This window comes from Saccopteryx bilineata, chromosome 10 (genome assembly GCF_036850765.1).
Source record: "Saccopteryx bilineata isolate mSacBil1 chromosome 10, mSacBil1_pri_phased_curated, whole genome shotgun sequence".
Taxonomy (NCBI): domain Eukaryota; kingdom Metazoa; phylum Chordata; class Mammalia; order Chiroptera; family Emballonuridae; genus Saccopteryx; species Saccopteryx bilineata.
The window spans coordinates 37,156,376-37,174,606 of record NC_089499.1 but is presented as its reverse complement, the minus strand read 5'-3'; the positions used below and the strand labels follow the sequence as shown (position 1 = coordinate 37,174,606).

The 18,231-nt window shown below is 49.6% G+C and overlaps 1 protein-coding gene across 2 annotated transcripts in view; it reads right to left on the bottom strand.

The window, feature by feature from the left end:
- BFSP2 (beaded filament structural protein 2) overlaps positions 1–17,055 on the bottom strand; it is a 71,856-nt gene extending 54,801 nt beyond the window's left edge. The window contains exon 1 of one of the 2 annotated variants that reach the window (XM_066244830.1): positions 16,412–17,055. In XM_066244830.1, coding sequence (XP_066100927.1) covers positions 16,412–16,882 — 471 coding nt within the window. In that variant the 5' untranslated portion in view covers positions 16,883–17,055. The remainder of the gene's footprint in view (positions 1–16,411) is intronic. The other variant, XM_066244829.1, reaches the window with a different exon arrangement.
- Between the last annotated feature and the right edge of the window lie 1,176 nt (positions 17,056–18,231).

Here is an 18,231-nt window from a genome sequence, read left to right as displayed (position 1 = left end):
CTCCGCAAGGCGGGGCGGCAGAACTGGCATGCCACCATCTTGCTTCCCCAGCGCCCTTGCACCTGACATAGACCTTTCTTCTCTTGTAAAATGGGGCAGCTGCATCTTGATAGTACCAGGCACCTAGTAATCTCTGACTAATGTTTGTTAAACGAATGAATAAGTGATATACGTTTAAAGAGCCAAATCTATGAAATGACATCGAGAAACCAAATCACAAGCATCAGGTTGGTAACCCTTTGGGAAGTTAGAATGTGAGAGAGTGGAGCTCTCACCTGCTGTTTCTGGGAGGGTAAATTTGCATGACCTCTTTGGGGAGCGAGTTAGCAATGCTGTGTAAAAGCTGATGATGGACACAGCTCGTTCTCCTGGATACTGACCTAGAACACGCTCAGAAAACTTTCCACAAAGGGCCAGAGAGGAAATGTTTTAGGCTTTGTGGGCACTATAGTTTTTGTTGCAACTGCACAACCCTGCCCTTGTGGAATGAATCAGCCGTGGAGGGTTAGTACGTGAATGGGTATGACTGTATTCCAATCAAACTTTATTTACAAAAGCAGGTGCCTGGTTGGGTTTGGCCTGCCCATAGTTTGCCCACCTCTGACCGAGAGAAACCTTCCTGTGTGTACGCAAGCAGGTTAATGCCCCCTTCTCTTTGTGATAGAGAAATATGGAAGCAACCTACATTTATCAGCACAAAAATATATACCCTATGGTGTATATATACAATGAAATGCTACAGGCATCAACACAGACGCATCTCAAAAAGAAAATGAGGAGTGGAGAAAGCAACTCACAGAAGGAAACAGTACATAATGGTTACTTTTACGTGTCAACTTAGCTGGGCCAGATATTGGGTCAAACATTATTCTAGATGTGTTTCTGTGATGGTGGTTTGGATGAGATTAACCTTTAAATCTGTGGACTTAGAGTAAAGCAGATTGTCCTCCACAGTGTGGTGGGCCTTACCCAATGAGTTGAAGGCCTGAATAGAACAGAAACTGAGGTCCCTGCCAGCAGACTGCTTTTGGACTTGAACTAGAACATCAGGTCTTTCCTGGGCCTCCAACTGGCTAACACCTTGATCTTAAACGTTTAGCCTCCATTATCCTGTAAGCCAATTCCTTAAACTAAATCTCTCTCTATAAACATACTATTGGTTCTGTTTCTCTGGAGAACCTGGACTAATATACAGTATACAGTGGTCCCTCGTCTATCGTGGGGGGGGGGGTTAGGTTCCAGAGCCCCTGCAATAGGCAAAAATCCCTGAAGTAGCAATCTTATATTTATTTTATTATTTATATATATTTTAAAGCTTTATTTTGACTTAATATTCATTTAATATGTTTTAATTAATATTTTATATTATTTTCATTTTTTAGGCTAGAAAATGCTTATTTTACAACAAAAATAATTAGAATAATAAATATATAAAAATACCTATATACTTCATTGTCAAATTCCGCTCTGGCTAAAGAAAGAATGTCTTCACTTGGGCTCTTTTCAGGGCAGTGCCCTCAGGCACTGTACAGTTCCCCTGGACTAGTCCTTCAGGAATGACTGCCAGGTGTGGGGTATGACACTTGTCCCGGTTGGGAGAGCTCTGAGGTGAAACTTACTGCCCTGAGTTTCCCCTTGGGTCAGGCTGAAGCTGGGACTGGCCTGAATGATTCCCTTGCTCATTCCTCCCCTGCAGGTCTCCCCTGGGAGCTTACAGGATAATGGAGGCTAAACGTTTAAGATCAAGGTGTTAGCCAGTTGGAGGCCCAGGAAAGACCTGATGTTCTAGTTCAAGTCCAAAAGCAGTCTGCTGGCAGGGACCTCAGTTTCTGTTCTATTCAGGCCTTCAACTCATTGGGTAAGGCCCACCACACTGTGGAGGACAATCTGCTACAGAATCCTATAGATGTTACCTGCTACGGAATCCTGGACTTTGGCTCTGCTTCTTGGGAATCGTCTAAGACAGGGTTCTTTTGTGTGTGTGTGTGTGTGTGTGACAGAGATAGAACAGAGACAGAAAGAGGGGCAGATAGGGACAGACAGATAGGAATGGAGAGAGATAAGAAGCATCAATTCTTCGTTGTGGCATCTTAGTTGTTCATTGATTGCTTTCTTATATGTGCCTTGACTGGGTGGCTACAGCAGATCGAGTGACCCCTTGCTCAAGCCAGCGATCTTGGGCTCAAGCCAGTGAACTCGGGGTTTTGAACCTGGGTCCTTCGCATCCCAGTCTGACACTCTATCCACTGTGCCACCACCTGGTCAGGCAGATAGGGTTCTTTATCCCAGAATCCCCCTGAGGTCAGGGTACCTTGAGCCTTCATCTGTCTAGAGTGGAGCTGTGTACACAGCATCTAAATCAGACTACCCAAGTTGAAGTCTTGTCTCCACTTTAAAAAAATTTTTTTTTATTCAGTGAGAGGAGGGGAGGCAGAGAGATTCCTGCATGTGCTCCAACTGGGATCCACCTGGCAAGCCCACTAGGGGGAGATGCTCTGCCCACCTGGGACATTGCTACATTGCTTAGCAACCAAGCTCTTCTTAGCATCTGAGGTGGAGGCCATGGAGCCATCCTCAGTGCCGGAGCCAATTCACTCCAATTGAGCTATGGCTGCAGGAGGGGAAGAGAGAAAGAGAAAGAGAGAGAGAAGTGAGAGGGGGAGGAGTAAAGAAGCAGATGGGAGCTTCTCCTGTGTGCCCTGACCAGGAATCAAACCAGGGACATCCACATGCTGGGCCATCCACACAGCGGGGCAACCACTCTACCACTAAGCCAACCTGCCAGGACTGTGTCCATCACTTTTTAGCTGTGTTACCTTGGAAAAGTTATTTAACTGCTCTGTGCAGCAGTTTCTTCATCTTTCATAAAGGGGTCATAAAAGAATCTTCCTCATAGGATTGTTGTGAAGTTAAATGAGGTAAGACATGTACAAAAATCTCAGAACAGATTCTGGCATCTAGTAAGTGCTTAATAAGTGTTCCTGGAACTAAAGGGACACTTCAGGGCAATCAGGGAGTAGATGTGCTTTAACCCTGAGCCTGGGGCTACAAACCAGGCCAGTTTAATAAAGGGAACCAGCCATTCTCTGTTATGTGGACGATAACCTCAGTTTATTATGATGGGGCAGAAAGGACAGGTCAGCGCTTGGCAGGGTGACTGTGGCTAATGTTCTATTTGACAGAATTGTAAGAGAATCCTCATTTTTCCCTTGCCTGAGCCTCCACCCTCCCCCACCTGGGGCTGGGGAGCCTGCAGTGGGTGGGCATCTATGTCTGGGAATGGGATGCTAACAGGGAGAGAGAGGATTAGGGAAGGGCAGAGAAATGCTCACTCCATACTCCATCTTGTGTTGACATCAGCAAGAAAGAGAGGACAAGACTCAAAGTATTAGACTTGGAATGGAAAACTGAGGTTCTAGTTCTGGCTCTGGTTCCACTAAACACTGTATTTCTCATCTCTGAGTCTCAGCTTCCCCGTCTGTAAAAGGGGCGATAAGATGTGGTGAGCTGAGACTGGCTGGGACTCAGGAAGTCTAGTTCCACATTCAGCTCGGACCTAAAACCCAAACCCACAGAAAATGCAACTGAAAGAGAAAGGAGGGGGTTGGTTTCTTCCACCACAAATGGAAGCAGCAGAGAATAAGAACAGACTTACTGGTTAATATATGCCACGTCTCAAGGCAAAGTGAAATTTTATGGTTGATTTATAATTCTCAGGAAATTGGGAGCTGTTGTGGAAATTCTGACATGAATACAGTGACTGCAGGGTAGCAAGAATTGTGTGTCTGGCCCCTCAGGATCAGGGTGGCTTCTCAGTGAAGGATTAATTATAGGCACTCAGAACTTGACACAAATAACATTTTGCAGCTGGGTGAGGAGAGGTGTTAGTTCCCAGAGCAGCCAGAAGGTGGCGCCACTTGCCAGGAGAACCCATCAGAGGCAGAAGCCTCGGACTCCCATTTCCAAGGGCGTTGTTCCCTGCCACTTGGGTTGGTGTGGAGGCCACAAATTTTTGCCACAAAATGAGATGCTTCTAAGATATGAAGGGTCCATATCTTAGTGCCTCTGTGCAAATGGTAATTCCTTCCCCCTGGGGTACTGCAGAGTGGGCTGGGCAGATGGTAGCGGGGGGGCCATGCAATCCAAGTAGTTCTTATCATTTTAACTGCTACAGATATGACAGAAATCACTACCGCAGCTCCTGAGTGCTTACCATGGGCAGACACCATGCTATGTTGCTCTAAGTGAATTGTTTAATTCTCATGGCAATTCTGTGGGGTAGATAGTAATTATCCTTATTTCACAGATGAGAACATTGAAATTCAGAGAGGTTGAGAAATTTGTTTTAGGTCACAAAGTGAGTCAATGGCAAAGTCAGAATTTGAATTCAGTTCTTTTGGATGCTGTATCCAGTACCGTTAGGCACTGTGACGTGCCCTCTCTCCCTCCCTTCCTCTCCTTGGGCCTGGCGTTAGACTCAGGGCTCTCACTGTAACCCGTAGGCCCAGGCTACCTGGTGGGTGAACGGAGCCATGATGACAGTGTGTTCGAGACGGGGAGAGAAGGCTCGCTCGTACCCAGCACCAGCTCCAGGTCAGGTACCATGCTGGAGGCCTCCAAGCCGGCAATTCCAGCTCTTTGTTGGTTTAGTTTAATCTGGGTTTTTGTGATCTTTGGATCAGAGGTGGGCTTTGTTCTCTCTCAGTTAACCCCCCTCTCTGTTCAGTTTCTCCCTTCACTGCCATTTGACAAGACCTGGGATATATTCTGGCAGGTGTGTGTGTGGGAGTGGGTGGTTATAAATCAGTGTTGGGGCATAGGCTTCCCCCTGACCCTTGGAAATGAAGGAAGTGGCCCCATTACTGAACATTCCCAGCGGTAGCTGGCCAACCAGCTGAGCCACAAAGGATTAGGGACCTGGGCTCACTGGAGGGCTTTCTCTCCTCTTTAGGCTCCATCCGCTGCTGGGGAGATAATGAGGAGCAGCGACCAGAGGTCTAGGCCTGAGGCTTGGGAGTTCAGAGACTTCCACCCTCTCGTTTTCACAGACAGGAGCCCGGAGGGAAGGAGAGCTGCCGCAGGCACGCAGGTGCTGAGCAGACAGCCCCGAGCAGCCGCACCTGTCTCAGATGTCCGCAAGGAGAACAGGGAAGTGACGCCCTGCTCGCAGGAGCCATGAAAGGGAGTCTGACCTGTTCCCTCCACATCTGCAGGGAGATGTCACTTTGATCCGATCCCTTCATCTAATAAATGGAGGACACTGAAGTTCAAAGAGGTGGGGTCACTTGGCCAAGGTCACGCAGCCCCTTGGTGGCCTTCACTGTGTTTCCATGTGAACAGTCCTCTCTCGGGCTCCCTGCAGCGTGGCTTTCTCTTCCTGACCCCCAAGCTCCCACTGCTTTGATACAGGCCTTGGGATCTGATTTCGAGTACAAAAGGCAGGGAGTGTGAGGTGAGTTAGGTGCAGAAAGACTGGTATTTTTGGAAACTTTTCAAATGAGATTTGAGGAAACGGGAGAAAATGTTGGGAATCAGGACTATAATGGGAAAAAACAAGAAAACAATAGCTCCTGTTACGGGCTGAATTGTGTACCACCCGAAAGATATTCCGAAGTCTGACCCCCTCCACCCCCCCACCCTCCCCCAGTGAACACCTGTGAATGTGACCTTCTTTGGAAACAAGGTCCTTGTAGATACAGTCCAGTGAAGATGAGGTCATGAGGGGCGGCTCTACTCCAATGTGACTGGTGTTCTTTAAAGAGGGAAATTTGGACACAGACACACAGGGAGAATAAAGGCAGAGACCGGAGTAATGCATCTACAAGCCGAGAAGGTGAAGGTTGGCCGGGACCACCCGAAGGCGGGAAGGGAGGAGGCATGAAGAAGATTCGCCCTCGGAGAGAACCAGCCCAGGTGATACCTAGATTTCCAACGTCCAGCTTCCAGAACGGGGAGAGAACACCCTTCCGCCCCGTTTCAGGACGCCCCGTTTGCAGGATTTTGTCACAGCAGTCCTAGGAAGGTCACAGAGCTTCTCTCATTGATGACTTTGCTCACTACCCATCACGCATGTACGGTGTGCCTGGCCCTGTGCAGGATGCCGGAGAGCTCAGCCTCTGCCTTCCGGAAGCTTTCCTTCTAGAACAACTGCCCTGTCTTGCCGTCCTCGCGGCAATCCTGTGAGAGAGGATCATTCTCACTCAGTTTAGAGATAAGGAAACTCAAGGTCGGGGTGACCGGGCCGGGGGTTCCCTCTGGTCAGGGTGAAGTGGAGAAAGCTTCCTGGTGGGCTCCGTCTGAACCACCACCCTGCTCTCTCCTGGGCACAGCTTGGGTGCATGGCTGCCAAGATAGACATCCACAGGGAGGGGAGGGTGAGACAGTCAGGCGTGTTGACAACTCAGCCGCTGGCTCAAGGGTCCTGTGAGGCGGGAGGCCCCTCACACACCAGCTCTGTCTCTGCCTCCTGCCACCGCTGAGGATGACGTGTCCCTGAGAGCAGACAGCCGGCCACGAACAGGTCGGCCATAGGACTTCACCTGCATAGGAGGTTCCACAGTGTCAGCAATAACCAGACAGCACCACACTGTGATCTGCAGCCACAAAAACCAACATTCCTCATCCAGCCAGCACAAGTGACAGTGACTGCTGTTTACTAAAGATACCTCTGTGTCCTCTCCACTCCTTCTGTCTCCTGGATCAAACCTATAAGCCACCCAATCATTAAACTGCCCCAAATTCCTGACAGCATCAAATGCAGAAAAAGGCCTTGCTGGCCACCTGGAGCCTGGTGGTTCAGTGTATCGAGCATCATCCCAGAGCGCTGAGGTTGTGGGTTTGATCCCCAGTCAGGGCACATATGAGAAGTGACCGATGAGTGCAGAACTAAATGGAACAGACAGCTAAGTGGAACAACAAGCCAATGCTTCTCTCTCTGTCCCTTCCCCCTTCCTCTCTCTCTCAAATCACTGGAAAAATTAAAAACAAAAAACAAGGCCTTGCTCTTAAAACTTTCCCCCAAATCACCCAGCACAAGCCCAAAGCTCATGATGAACCCCTCCTAACTCCCTTTCCCTGAGACGTCCAACCTGACTCTGTCCACCTAGCAGTGTGCTCTTGACGGTCTGCCTGGCTTTAACAGGTGCCTGCTTCGCCTGTGGACCCAGAACGCAAGGGGGAGGTACGGGGGGGGGGGCCTCTCCCACCATGAACTCTCAGCTCTTCCTGTGGCCCTGGGATTAGGAGACGGTGAGAGGTGGTCAGGTCATCCTGCAGGGGACACGCATCCCAGCCCAGAAGCCTGTGGCAAGGACAGAGGCAAGGGTACATTTTAGAAGGGGCCTCTTGCCGTCCCCGCTGGTGCCCAGCTCCTGTGCTGGGGGAGGGGCACTTGCTGTTCAGATAAAGACACTCTGCCTCAGTGACCAACTGCGCGGCACATTTTTCTGAGCATTAAGATCACTGACAGAGAAAAATAGAAACCCTGGGGGACTGCAAAGCTATTAAACTTCCAAGTCCCAGTTCTGAGCGGCCTGACGAGCTGGAAGCCGCCCAGCCGCCTGTGTTGCAGTTAGTTCCAGTGACAGTGAGCCTGGGTGAGGACCAATCACTGTCTGACAGTTTCCTGCAAATGAAAAGAGGCAGAGGGGACAAAGGAGACACATGCCTGAGCGCCAGCTCCTCACGGCGAACGGCCCTTGCCGACTATAACCCTCACCAGACAGTGGGCACTGAAAGTGTGCGCAAACCACTTACCCCTCGGGGACAGGGGTTTGAGACAGGACAGTACTGGCCTTATAGTGAGTACAGCATGGGCTTTTTAAAAATACATAGGGGTAGGCCTGACCTGTGGCAGTGCAGTGGATAAAGGGTTGACCTGGAACACTGAGGTCCCCGGTTCGAAACCCTGGGCTTGCCTGGACAAGGCACATATAGGAGTAGATACTTCCTGCTCCTCCCCTTTCTCTCTCTCTCTCTCTTTCCTCTAAAATAAATAAGTAAATCTTTAAAAAAAAGAAAAATATTTGGGGGTCGACATAACATCGAATTGGTCTTGGCTGGGACACTAACTCAACAAGAAACTTTATCTCTGTGGGCCTCAGTTTCTTTGTCTATAAAATGGGTGTTATGAGCTGAACCATGTTTCCCCCAAACTCATATGTTGAAGTTCTAACCCTTAACACTTCAGAATGTGACTGTGTTTGGAGATAGGGTCTTTCGAGAGAGAATTCAGTTAAAATGATGTTACAAGGGTGTCCTCGTAAAAAGCGGAAATATGGCCCTGACCGGGTACTCAGGTGGTTGGAGTATTGTCATAACATGCCAAGGTTGTGATTTCGATCCCTGGTCAGGGCACATACAAGAATCAACCAATGAGTGCATAAATAAGTGAAACAACAAATCAATGTTGTTTCTCTTTCTCTCTCTCTCTCTCTCTCTCTCCCTTTCATTCTCTAAAGTTAATAATTAAAAAACAAAAAGAGGAAATTTGGACACATATCAAAAAGAAAGGAGATGTGCAGACACAGGGAGAAGGCAGCCATCTATAAGCCCCCAAGAGAGGGCTCAGCAGAAACAACCCTACTGACATCTTGATCTCAGACCTCTGGCTGCTAGAACTGTAAGAAAATATATTTTTTTAATTGATTGATTTTAGAGACAGAGAAAAGAAGGGAGAGAGACTGAGAGATGGAGCAAGCCAGAGAGAGAAACATTCATTTTTGTTTTTCTTACTTGTGCACTGTAAGGCTGGTGGCCGAGGCCAGGCTGGTTCCCATTGAACTCCGGCAGACAGAGGAGGAACTGCGGGGCTGGAAAGCGTTGGACCATTACCTGTCCTGTTTATTGTAGGCTTGCAAGACAGGTGAGCGAATAAACAAAAGGAAGATAGCTAATAAACAAAGGAAAATCTGCTTTTGCAGTGAAAGGCAAGGGAGCAGGGAAGACCGCACCTCGTGGTGGCGGGGGAGTGATCTGGGAGAATTACCACCAAGGGAAAAACCACACACACACACTTGGCGCTGCTGCGCGCCCACGCGCCCATCAGGCAAAGTGCTCGCAGCTGGTAAACCCGTGAGCAAGCCTGACACAGCCGTTCCCCCCACACGCACCTACTGGTCACGTCCTTCATGTGTCCTGACCGGGATTGAACCCTCAACCTTGGTATTTCAGAACCCACTGAACTAACTGGCCAAGGACAAGTTTCTGTTTTTTAAGCCGTTCTGTCTATGATACATTGTCATGGCAGCCCTGGCAGACTAGTCCAGGGGGCATAACCCCATCTTCCTGGGGGGACACAGACATTGTTAACAGAGAGGACCAGACGAGACAGGGAGTAAAACTTCCTGCTAGAACCCAGCATCTGAGGCCTGCAGGAGCAGCAATGGGGCTCGCGCTTGCACGTGGAGCGTGGGGAGGAAGACGGTGACCACGGGGCTCAACTGAAGGCTGGGAGGATGCCAGGAAGCTCTGGGCAGCAGGGCCAGCAGGAGGGGCTGGGCGGGGGGTTGCAGGGAGGTGACAGGTGCTGGGGGTAGGCTGGCAGGTGTGAGCACTTAGGATCAGTCAGGGCTGATTCTGTATAACGTGCTGTATAACGTGGCCCCTGAGTCTGCTGAAGGGGCGGGAGAGGGGAGAGAGATGGCGGCTTTCTAACTTTCTTTCTCCGTATTGTAGTATTTCCCCTAAGACTTATCTCGATGATTACTCACTGGCCCTGGAAATAAATAAATAGAAGTGACAAGTTGTTTTCCGACAGCGGGTCGGTGTTGGGATGGAGGTTTCCACTCCCTGTGCACAGCTCTTCCTTACCTACGGATAGCGGCTGGAGTCACTCCTCGTTACTGCTGAATAGTGCACGTGCGGCCCAGCGCTACCTGCTCGTTTACCCCAGATAAGTGAGACTGTGCTTTGTGCTTTGCCCCAGCCAGGGACGCTAAACTAGGTTTCATTTCCCTAAATTCCCACTCCGTGGATCAGCATGAACCCTGTGTGTGTGTGTGTGGGGGGGAGGATGCCGGGGGTCCCGTCCAATGCTCTGCTCGGTTCAGCCCCGCTTGCAATAATTCCCCACAAAGAGCCACCTCTTTTGTCCAGACACACCAGTTGCCCAGATTCAGTTTTAATTTGGTTCTTTTGGATAGTGTAGCACATTAGAAGGTATTTCTATTGCTATTTTATACAAATATTCCATTTTGGTGTGTGTGTAATGTGTGTGTGTGTTTTGAGACCAGGTTTTTAAGTGAGTGTCCCCTCCTCTCAGTAGTGGGGGCTTAGATGCTTCTCTGAGGCTAGGGGGGGCTTCACTTGCTGGGGACCTGGCTGGAACCCCAACCCCTGCCTGCCATTAACAAGTTGCTGGCAGCAGTTTTATTTATTACTTTAGTTTTTTAAAACATAAAACATCTTAGTGCAAAAAAACAGTATATAGCCCAAAATAAGCCTGCCCTGCTGGTCCCCAGTCACCCAGCCCTGTCACTAGAAGCACAGTCACCACCTCTCGCTAAGCTTCTGGAGAATGGGCCCTTTCTCCTTTTCATTTATTTATTTGTTTTAACAACACAAGTAGGAGCAGGGCACAGACGGGGGTCATAGCCTGCCACTTTACTCAAACCCACATCTAACTGCTCGGTCTGGTCCGGTGCGGTCTGGTCCGGTCCACAGGGAACGAGCTTCCTTAGCTCCTCTCACAGCAGCCAGTCGGGCCGTGATGCTCAGCCCTGCTGCACCTTCCGGTGGTTCCCAGTGACATTCTCACTGCGGAAGTGTCAGACGTGGAGATCTTAGAGAAGCTCTCTGCCCCTCACTTTAGGGTTCTGATTTGAAACCCGAGCCCTCCTGGTTCTCTAGGCAGCCGCCCTTGGTGTGCTGTGACACGCCCTGTGCCAGGCTCTCAGCGATGGGGACGGATGGTGAGCAGGGGTGGCTTGGCACTCAGCAGTGAGAACTGCAGAACTCTTATCATAAATGATGTCACTCAGCCCCCCCCCCCCCTGGGGCCTGACTAGAGTCTGGTGTGCCTCCTGTCAGCTGCAGAGCATGTCCCTATGATGACCCCAGCCCCTTATCACATCTGCCTGAGAGAGCTCAGGCTGCCAAAGGAATCTACTGTTTATTCCAGTCAGAGCCAGACAGGAGGCCCCCCGATGTCCCTCTTCTTAGGCAGTTTCTTTACGAAACGTGAATTGTAAATCCTTTCTCTGCCTCTTTGAAATACAAGTCCCCTGTAGCCCAGAACGTACCCTCGAGGACTCGGAGCCACTGCGGTGCTATACAAACACCCCGTTTCCCAGCTCCTTGCCACCGCCGGACAGGCTGAACTTGCTTAGTCTCTAGTCTCACAACCTGTCTCCTTCACCCATACTGAAAGTGACACACGTGTAATCACTCTTTGCTTTATCCCACAGTACACACAGACACACACACAGACACAGACACACACACAGTGTCAGAATGAAAATACCAACACTACTACCAGCAATGTGATCAGTGAAATTGAGTTAAGATTCTTTTTTTTTTTTCTTTCTGAAGCTGGAAACGGGGAGGCAGTCAGACAGACTCCTGCAAGCGCCCGACCGGGATCCACCCGGCACGCCCACCAGGGGGCTATGCTCTGCCCTTCCGGGGCATCACTCTGTTGCGACCAGAGCCACTCTAGCGCCTGAGGCAGAGGCAGAGGCCATGGAGCCATCCCCAGCGCCCGGGCCATCTTTGCTCCAATGGAGCCTTGGCTGTGGGAGGGGAAGAGAGAGACAGAGAGGAAGGAGAGGGGGAGGGGTGGGGAAGCAGATGGGCGCTTCTCCTGTGTGCCCTGGCCGGGAATCGAACCTGGGACTTCTGCACGCCAGGCCAACGCCCTACCACTGAGCAAACTGGCCAGGGCCGAGTTAAGATTCTTTTTGTGGTCCTCTTTTGTCCCCTCTGTAGGGATATACAAATTACTGTGGTTTAAAAAGTCACTTGGAATAGTTCCTCTCTGTGATTATACCATCAGTTTGATACATAGTTGGATTCATTTGTTTCCTTTTCCTTTTAGTTTTTAGGGTTTGCTTTTTAAGATTGTTTTTTAATTCTGTAAGATATTTGCATGGTTTCAAAGTCATTTCCATATAACAAGACGAAAGAATTTTAGTGTCTATGCTCTCCCTTCTCCTTAAGTGATCATTTAAAAACATTTATCGGCCTGACCAGGTAGGTGGTGGTGCAGTGGATAGAGCATCGGACTGGGATGAGGAAGGACCCAGGTTCGAGACCCCGAGGTCGCCAGCTTGAGCGCGGGCTCATCTGGCTTGAGCAAGAAGCTCACCGGCTTGGACCCAAGGTCGCTGGCTCCAGCAAGGGGTTGCGCGGTCTGCTGAAGGCCCACAGTCAAGGCACATATGAGAAAGCAATCAGTGAACAACTAAGGTGTCGCAACATGCAACAAAAAAACTAATGATTGATGCTTCTCATCTCTCTCCATTCCTGTCTGTCTGTCCCTGTCTATCTCTGCCACTGTAAAAAAAAACAAAACATTTATCGTTTTATTTTCCATTCTATTTTTTTCAACTATAACCATATATATGAATATATTCATATCCCTTCCCCTTTTTAGATAAATGGGTAAAACGACATATACACTCCCCCACCTTGCTTTTTAACTCCACAATATGTCCTGGAGTCCCTCCATTAATAGTTAAAGAGCAATTCCTCATTTCTTTTGTGGATGTATCATTGCTTATTCAACTAGCCCTCCTCTACCCCCCTTTGATAGGCATTTGGGTTGTTTCCAGACTCTTGCTATTATTGATAGGGTTGAAATAAACAGCCTATGCATACATTTTGTTCATGTTTTTGCCAATGTGTCCAAGTACATATACATAAATGCATATACAATTTGTCTAGATATTGCCAAAATCTTCCCCATAGAAATGGTAAGTTTCTATTTTTATTAACACTGTATAAACTTGTTTCCCTAGAGCTTCACCAACAAAATAGATTGACACACTTTTGGAGTTATGCCACTTTGATAGGAAAAATTGGTATCTCAGGTAGGATTAAAAAAAATGTCTCCGTCCTGGCTGGTTGGCTCAGTGGTAGAGTGTCAGCCCGGCATATGGATGTCCCACGTTCGATTCCCAGTCAGGGCACACAGGAGACGCTCCAGTCTGCTTTTCCACCCCTCCCCCTCTCGCTTCTCTCTCTGTCTCTCTGTCTCTCTCTCTCTCTCTCTTCTCCTCCTGCAGCCATGGCTCTATTGGAGCAAGTTGGCCCTGGGACTTGGGATGGCTCCATGGCCTCCACTTCAGGCGCTAAGAAGATCTCAGTTGCTGAGCAACAGAGCAATGCCCCAGATGGGCAGAGCATTGCCTCCTAGTGGGCTTTCCAGGTGGATTCAGTCAGGGCACATGCAGGAGTCTGTCTCTGCCTCCCCTCCTTGCACTGAATAAGAAAAAAAAATTCTCTTTTTAAAAGTGAATTTAAGCATCTTTTATATGGTTGAGAACCATTTTATTTATTTTGATGTCAACTTTCTGTTCATATCTCCGACCTATTTAAGAATAGGTATTGGCTTTTAATCTCAAATTTTAAATGTTATTTATAGAATAGGGATATATTAAACCTTTATATTTTAAGTTGAAAATACCTTTTTGAAAATCTCATTTATCTTTTAGTTTTGCTAAAATTATGTTTTTGCTAATCAAATGTAACAATATTTTCCTTCATTGCTTTTTGATTTTGAGTTATATCACAGAAAAATTTTCCAAACCCAGGTTATAAAGGAATTCACCCATCTCTCTACTTGTATGGTTTCTCCTTTTACATTGGAATCTAGGATACATCTGGGATTGATCCAAGGCTTCAGCAAGGGATGGATCTAATTTTGTCATTTTCCTACTGAGTGTCTATTTGTCTAAATACACTGTACCGCTTATTTAAAAAGTCCACTCTTTTCTCAAATGGTTTCAAATAATGCCATGCCCCCTCCCCCGCCTTTTAAAATTTTTCTTTCTTTTTCTTTTTAAGTGAGAGGAGGGGAGATAGTGAGACAGACTTCTGCAAGTGCCCCCCTCAGGATATATCTAGCAACTCCCATCTGAGGTTGATGCTTGAATCAACTGAGACTCAACTGAGCTATTTTTAGTACCTGAGGCTGACTTGCTGGGACCAACAGAGCATGCCCAACAAATTGCTGGCAGGAGTTTTATTTATTATTTTCGTTTTAAAGGTAAAACATCTTAGTGCAAAAACAGTATGTAACCCAAAGTAAGCCTGCCCCTGCCCCATCCCCTGAGCCCAGGACAATGCTCAAACTCAGCAACTGGCTGCAGGAGGGGAAGAGGGAGAGAAGGGGGAGAGAGAGAGCGGGAGAGAAGCAGGTGGTCGCTTCTCTTGTGTGCCCTGGGACATCTACACGCTGAGCCGATGCTCTACTACTGAGCCAACCAGCCAGGGCCCTTTTCAATACTATTGATAAATTTCCATAGGCAGTAGGGTCTACTTTTGAATTTTCCAGTGAGGCTGGATGCGGACAGAACAGCAGCTCAGGCAGTGCAGAGAGGAGGGTGTGGTAGGTCACGGGCACTGTGCTGTCAGTTGGGCATGGACGGACGGTGAGGGAGAAGCATCCTGGGATGAAATGGGAGGCAGGGGGGGCAAAGAGGGAGCCCCTGAGTGTGTGCTCAGCATCACCCAAACACACACAAATATATGTTTGTGACCTCATCTTGGGGGCTGAGTGCTGGGCCTCAGGGAGCCAGGGGTCTGAGCTGGTTGGGTGAAAAGCTGATTTAGTGCAGAGGGATCCCAGGGTCAGCACTTGGTGGGGGAGGGGAGGAGAGAAGGCAGCCACTCGCATAGAGACAGATGAGCTGTGCAGGGCTGGCTGGAGTCCCAGAGGCAGAGTCACAGGCTGCAGGCCAGACGAGATGGATGGGCAGAGCTCTGCCGCAACCACTGTGGAGGGCAGGTCCTGACTAAGTGAGGAAGAGTGGTGACACCGCTGGCTCCTGCCTGTCCACTAGGATGGCCACTAGCCACATGTGTAACAAAAGTCAGAGTAAATTTCAATTCCTCAGTCTCATTAGCCACATCTCAAGTGCTCACCAGTCATACGTGGTTAGTGGTTACCACAGGGGTCCCCAAACTACAGCCAGCGGGCTGCATGTGGCCCCCTGAGGCCATTTATCCAGCCCCCCACCGCACTTCCGGAAGGGGCACCTCTTTCATTGGTGGTCAGTGAGAGAAGTACGCATCCTGTGCTCCCGGAGTACTGTATGTGGCGGCGCTCACGTACAGTACTACTTCTGGTGATGCGGGACACATGCGTCACGGCTCCGGAAGCGCGTCCTATCACTTGTTACGGCTAGCAGTGACAAATATGGAACCAGACATTGACCATCTCATTAGCCAAAAGCAGGCCCATAGTTCCCATTGAAATACTGGTCAGTTTGTTGATTTAAATTTACTTGTTCTTTATTTTAAATATTGTATTTGTTCCCGTTTTGTTTTGTTTTTTTACTTTAAAATAAGATTTGTGCAGTGTGCATAGGGATTTGTTCATAGCTTTTTTTATAGTCCGGCCCTCCAATGGTCTGAAGGACAGTGAACTGGCCCCCTGTGTAAAAAGTTTGGGGACCCCTGGGCTACCAGGTTGGACAGTATGGATATAGACAAGTTCTATTTGAAGGTCCATTATCTATTACTATTTTTATGTTGATTACATGTTGAAATCACATTTAAAATATATTGAATTAAGTAAGCTAGAACACTAATACTAACTTCACCTGTTTCTTTTTACTTTTTTTTTTTAATGGGGTGATAGAAACTTGTAAATGATCTATGTGGCTCAGGTTTCTATTGAACAGTGCAATTATAGATGGATACAGGAACATACCTTCACATATTATTTTTAATGCTACATCCATTTGATGGTTGTTCCATTGGATGAGGGCTGAAAAACCTTCTCTTAACACAAAGGTTACAGAGGCAGCCCAGGGTATTGGGACAAATGTAAGCTATGGAGCCGAAAAGATTCAAGTTCAAATCTCAGCTCTATCCCCGCACTCGCTGCATGATCATGGCCAGATAACTGAACTTTGTGCCTCAGTTTTCTCATCTTAAAAATGCAATTGGTGAATGAGATATTGCATAGCACCGCTGTGAGTGCATGCCGAGGAACTCACGTGGGCCTGGCCCCTAGCCCACCTGTCGATGGTAGTCATTACTGCTGATACTACTGTCATTAGTACTTGTAGCATGAAAGTAGAAAGGGTTATGGCCAGTTTTTCTGGCTTCAGACTACTCACTCCCCTGCCCCCTGCCTCAGCACACTTGTTCTCCCATAATGAGCTCCCTGAGATGGTGCACCAGGCAGTGGTCAGCGTCCCCTCCCGGCCCTCTGCAGCGCCCTTGGGCACAGCCCGGTACTCACCTGCTGGCAGCTGCTGGCCCAGGAGGCCCGGAGGGCGCCCCAGCTCTCCGAGCGCCCGGCCTTGCTCTCCAGGTGCATCCGCAGCTGGGCCTCCAGCTCCTGGCTGACTTGCTCGAGTGCGTGCACTTTGGCCATGTATTCCACCAGGCAGCCCCCCAGGTCTTCAGTGGCCCCGAGGTCCCTCTCCAGGCCAGGAGCAGGCACCGTGGCCGGGCCTGAGCTCCACAGCCCCTGCAGAAAGACACTGCTGATGCCCAGGGCTCGGCGGGTCACGCGGGCACCAAGGCCACCTGTGCACCCACTGGGTGCCATCCCTACATAGACCCTGGGTGCTCGGACAAGGTCACCCATGGCACTGATCCTGGAGGCCGGGGGGCTCTCCAGGGAGGACGCCCTGAAGGACGCCCTGTGCCTCTGGAGGGGCATGCTGGCGCCAGCAGGCGCCTCCACCACCACTCGCCTTGAGCTCATCACTGCTTCTGCCTAGTGCTGCTCCTAACCGGGTCACAGAGTCCAGTGGCTTTTGGCTTCCAGCCCCAGCGTCCCGGAGGCCCGGTCACGGGCCTCTCTGGAAGCTCCCCTGTGCCCCGGGCTGCTTTGTCTGCTGTTTTCCTGGCGCTTCCACCATTCACTGAGCTGAAAGGGAACTGGGCCCCGTGGAGGGCTGCGGGCAGAGAGGCACTCGCGCATTCTCGGCAGTCATGTGCCCGACCTCCCAGATGTTTCTGCTGGTGGTGGGGAAGGCTGGGTCCGTGCAGGCTGCAGAGGTGGCTCATCCGGGTTTCTGCATTTCACCACCTCAGAGAGGGCCCGGCAGGCCTCGAGCAGCCCCCTGTCTCAGGTGAGTGGGTGGCTGAGCCAGGACTCAGTCAGTCCAGGTGTCCCCAGGGTCGGTGTCAGGCTCTCTACACCCTTACATGTGCTGCATGTGCGAATGTGTGAAAGAGTGTGCCCACCTGTCCAGACAGGGAGCAGGGGATAGAGACAGATGTGAACCAGCTGTGGCGGCAGCAACCCCAGGGTCTTGAGAGAAACAAACCAAGCCTGTTGCTTCCTTCATCCTCCCTCAGTCCTGGGAGCGGCTTCTGGTCTCTGCCTAGTACCTTCCTTCCCAAGAAAACTGCCATTCATTAGCTGTGTGACCTTGGCCACATCATTTCATCTCTCTGAACCTCACTTTCCATGTACTGGCCTAGGCCCTAACTCATGAGACAAGGGACCTTGGGCAAATTCGGGTCCCACACATGCCGGGCACCTATTACACTCGAGCTGTTCCCTATACATCTGCTTTCCCATGTGCCAGAAAATTAGTAAAACAAAGAGGGTTTCCACTACGCTCTTTAAGGGTGCTCCGTGTTAGGATTTGCCGACACCCCATATTTTAATTCCTGTCCTCAGGATCCACTAACGCGTGTTGGCATGACTCTTCAGACTCAGAAAGGATCCTCCAGCCCCACATGGATCTGAAAACCACTGCACTCGAGTTTACCCCAGAGAAACCAAGTTTCCACAACCCAGAGGCTGGTGATGTTGCAGATCCTGCAACGTGGGGCCACCCCGCAGTGAGAGAGGGAGAAGGGAATCACGTTTAGAGCTGAATCTGGCCCTGAGTTCCGTATTTTATTGCACTGAGTTCTGGATCCAGCCGGAGGCAGTGCAGGGTTGACACGCACTGTTATCTGGGCTGCGCACAGAACAACCCCAGTTCTGTTACTAGTCCTAAGGCTATAATCCCCTTCGGTGATGAGGCCCCTGACAGCTGCAGTTGACTGACCCACGGTCTCATGTTCAGAAAGTAGCAGAGCTGGGGGAGGAGGCCT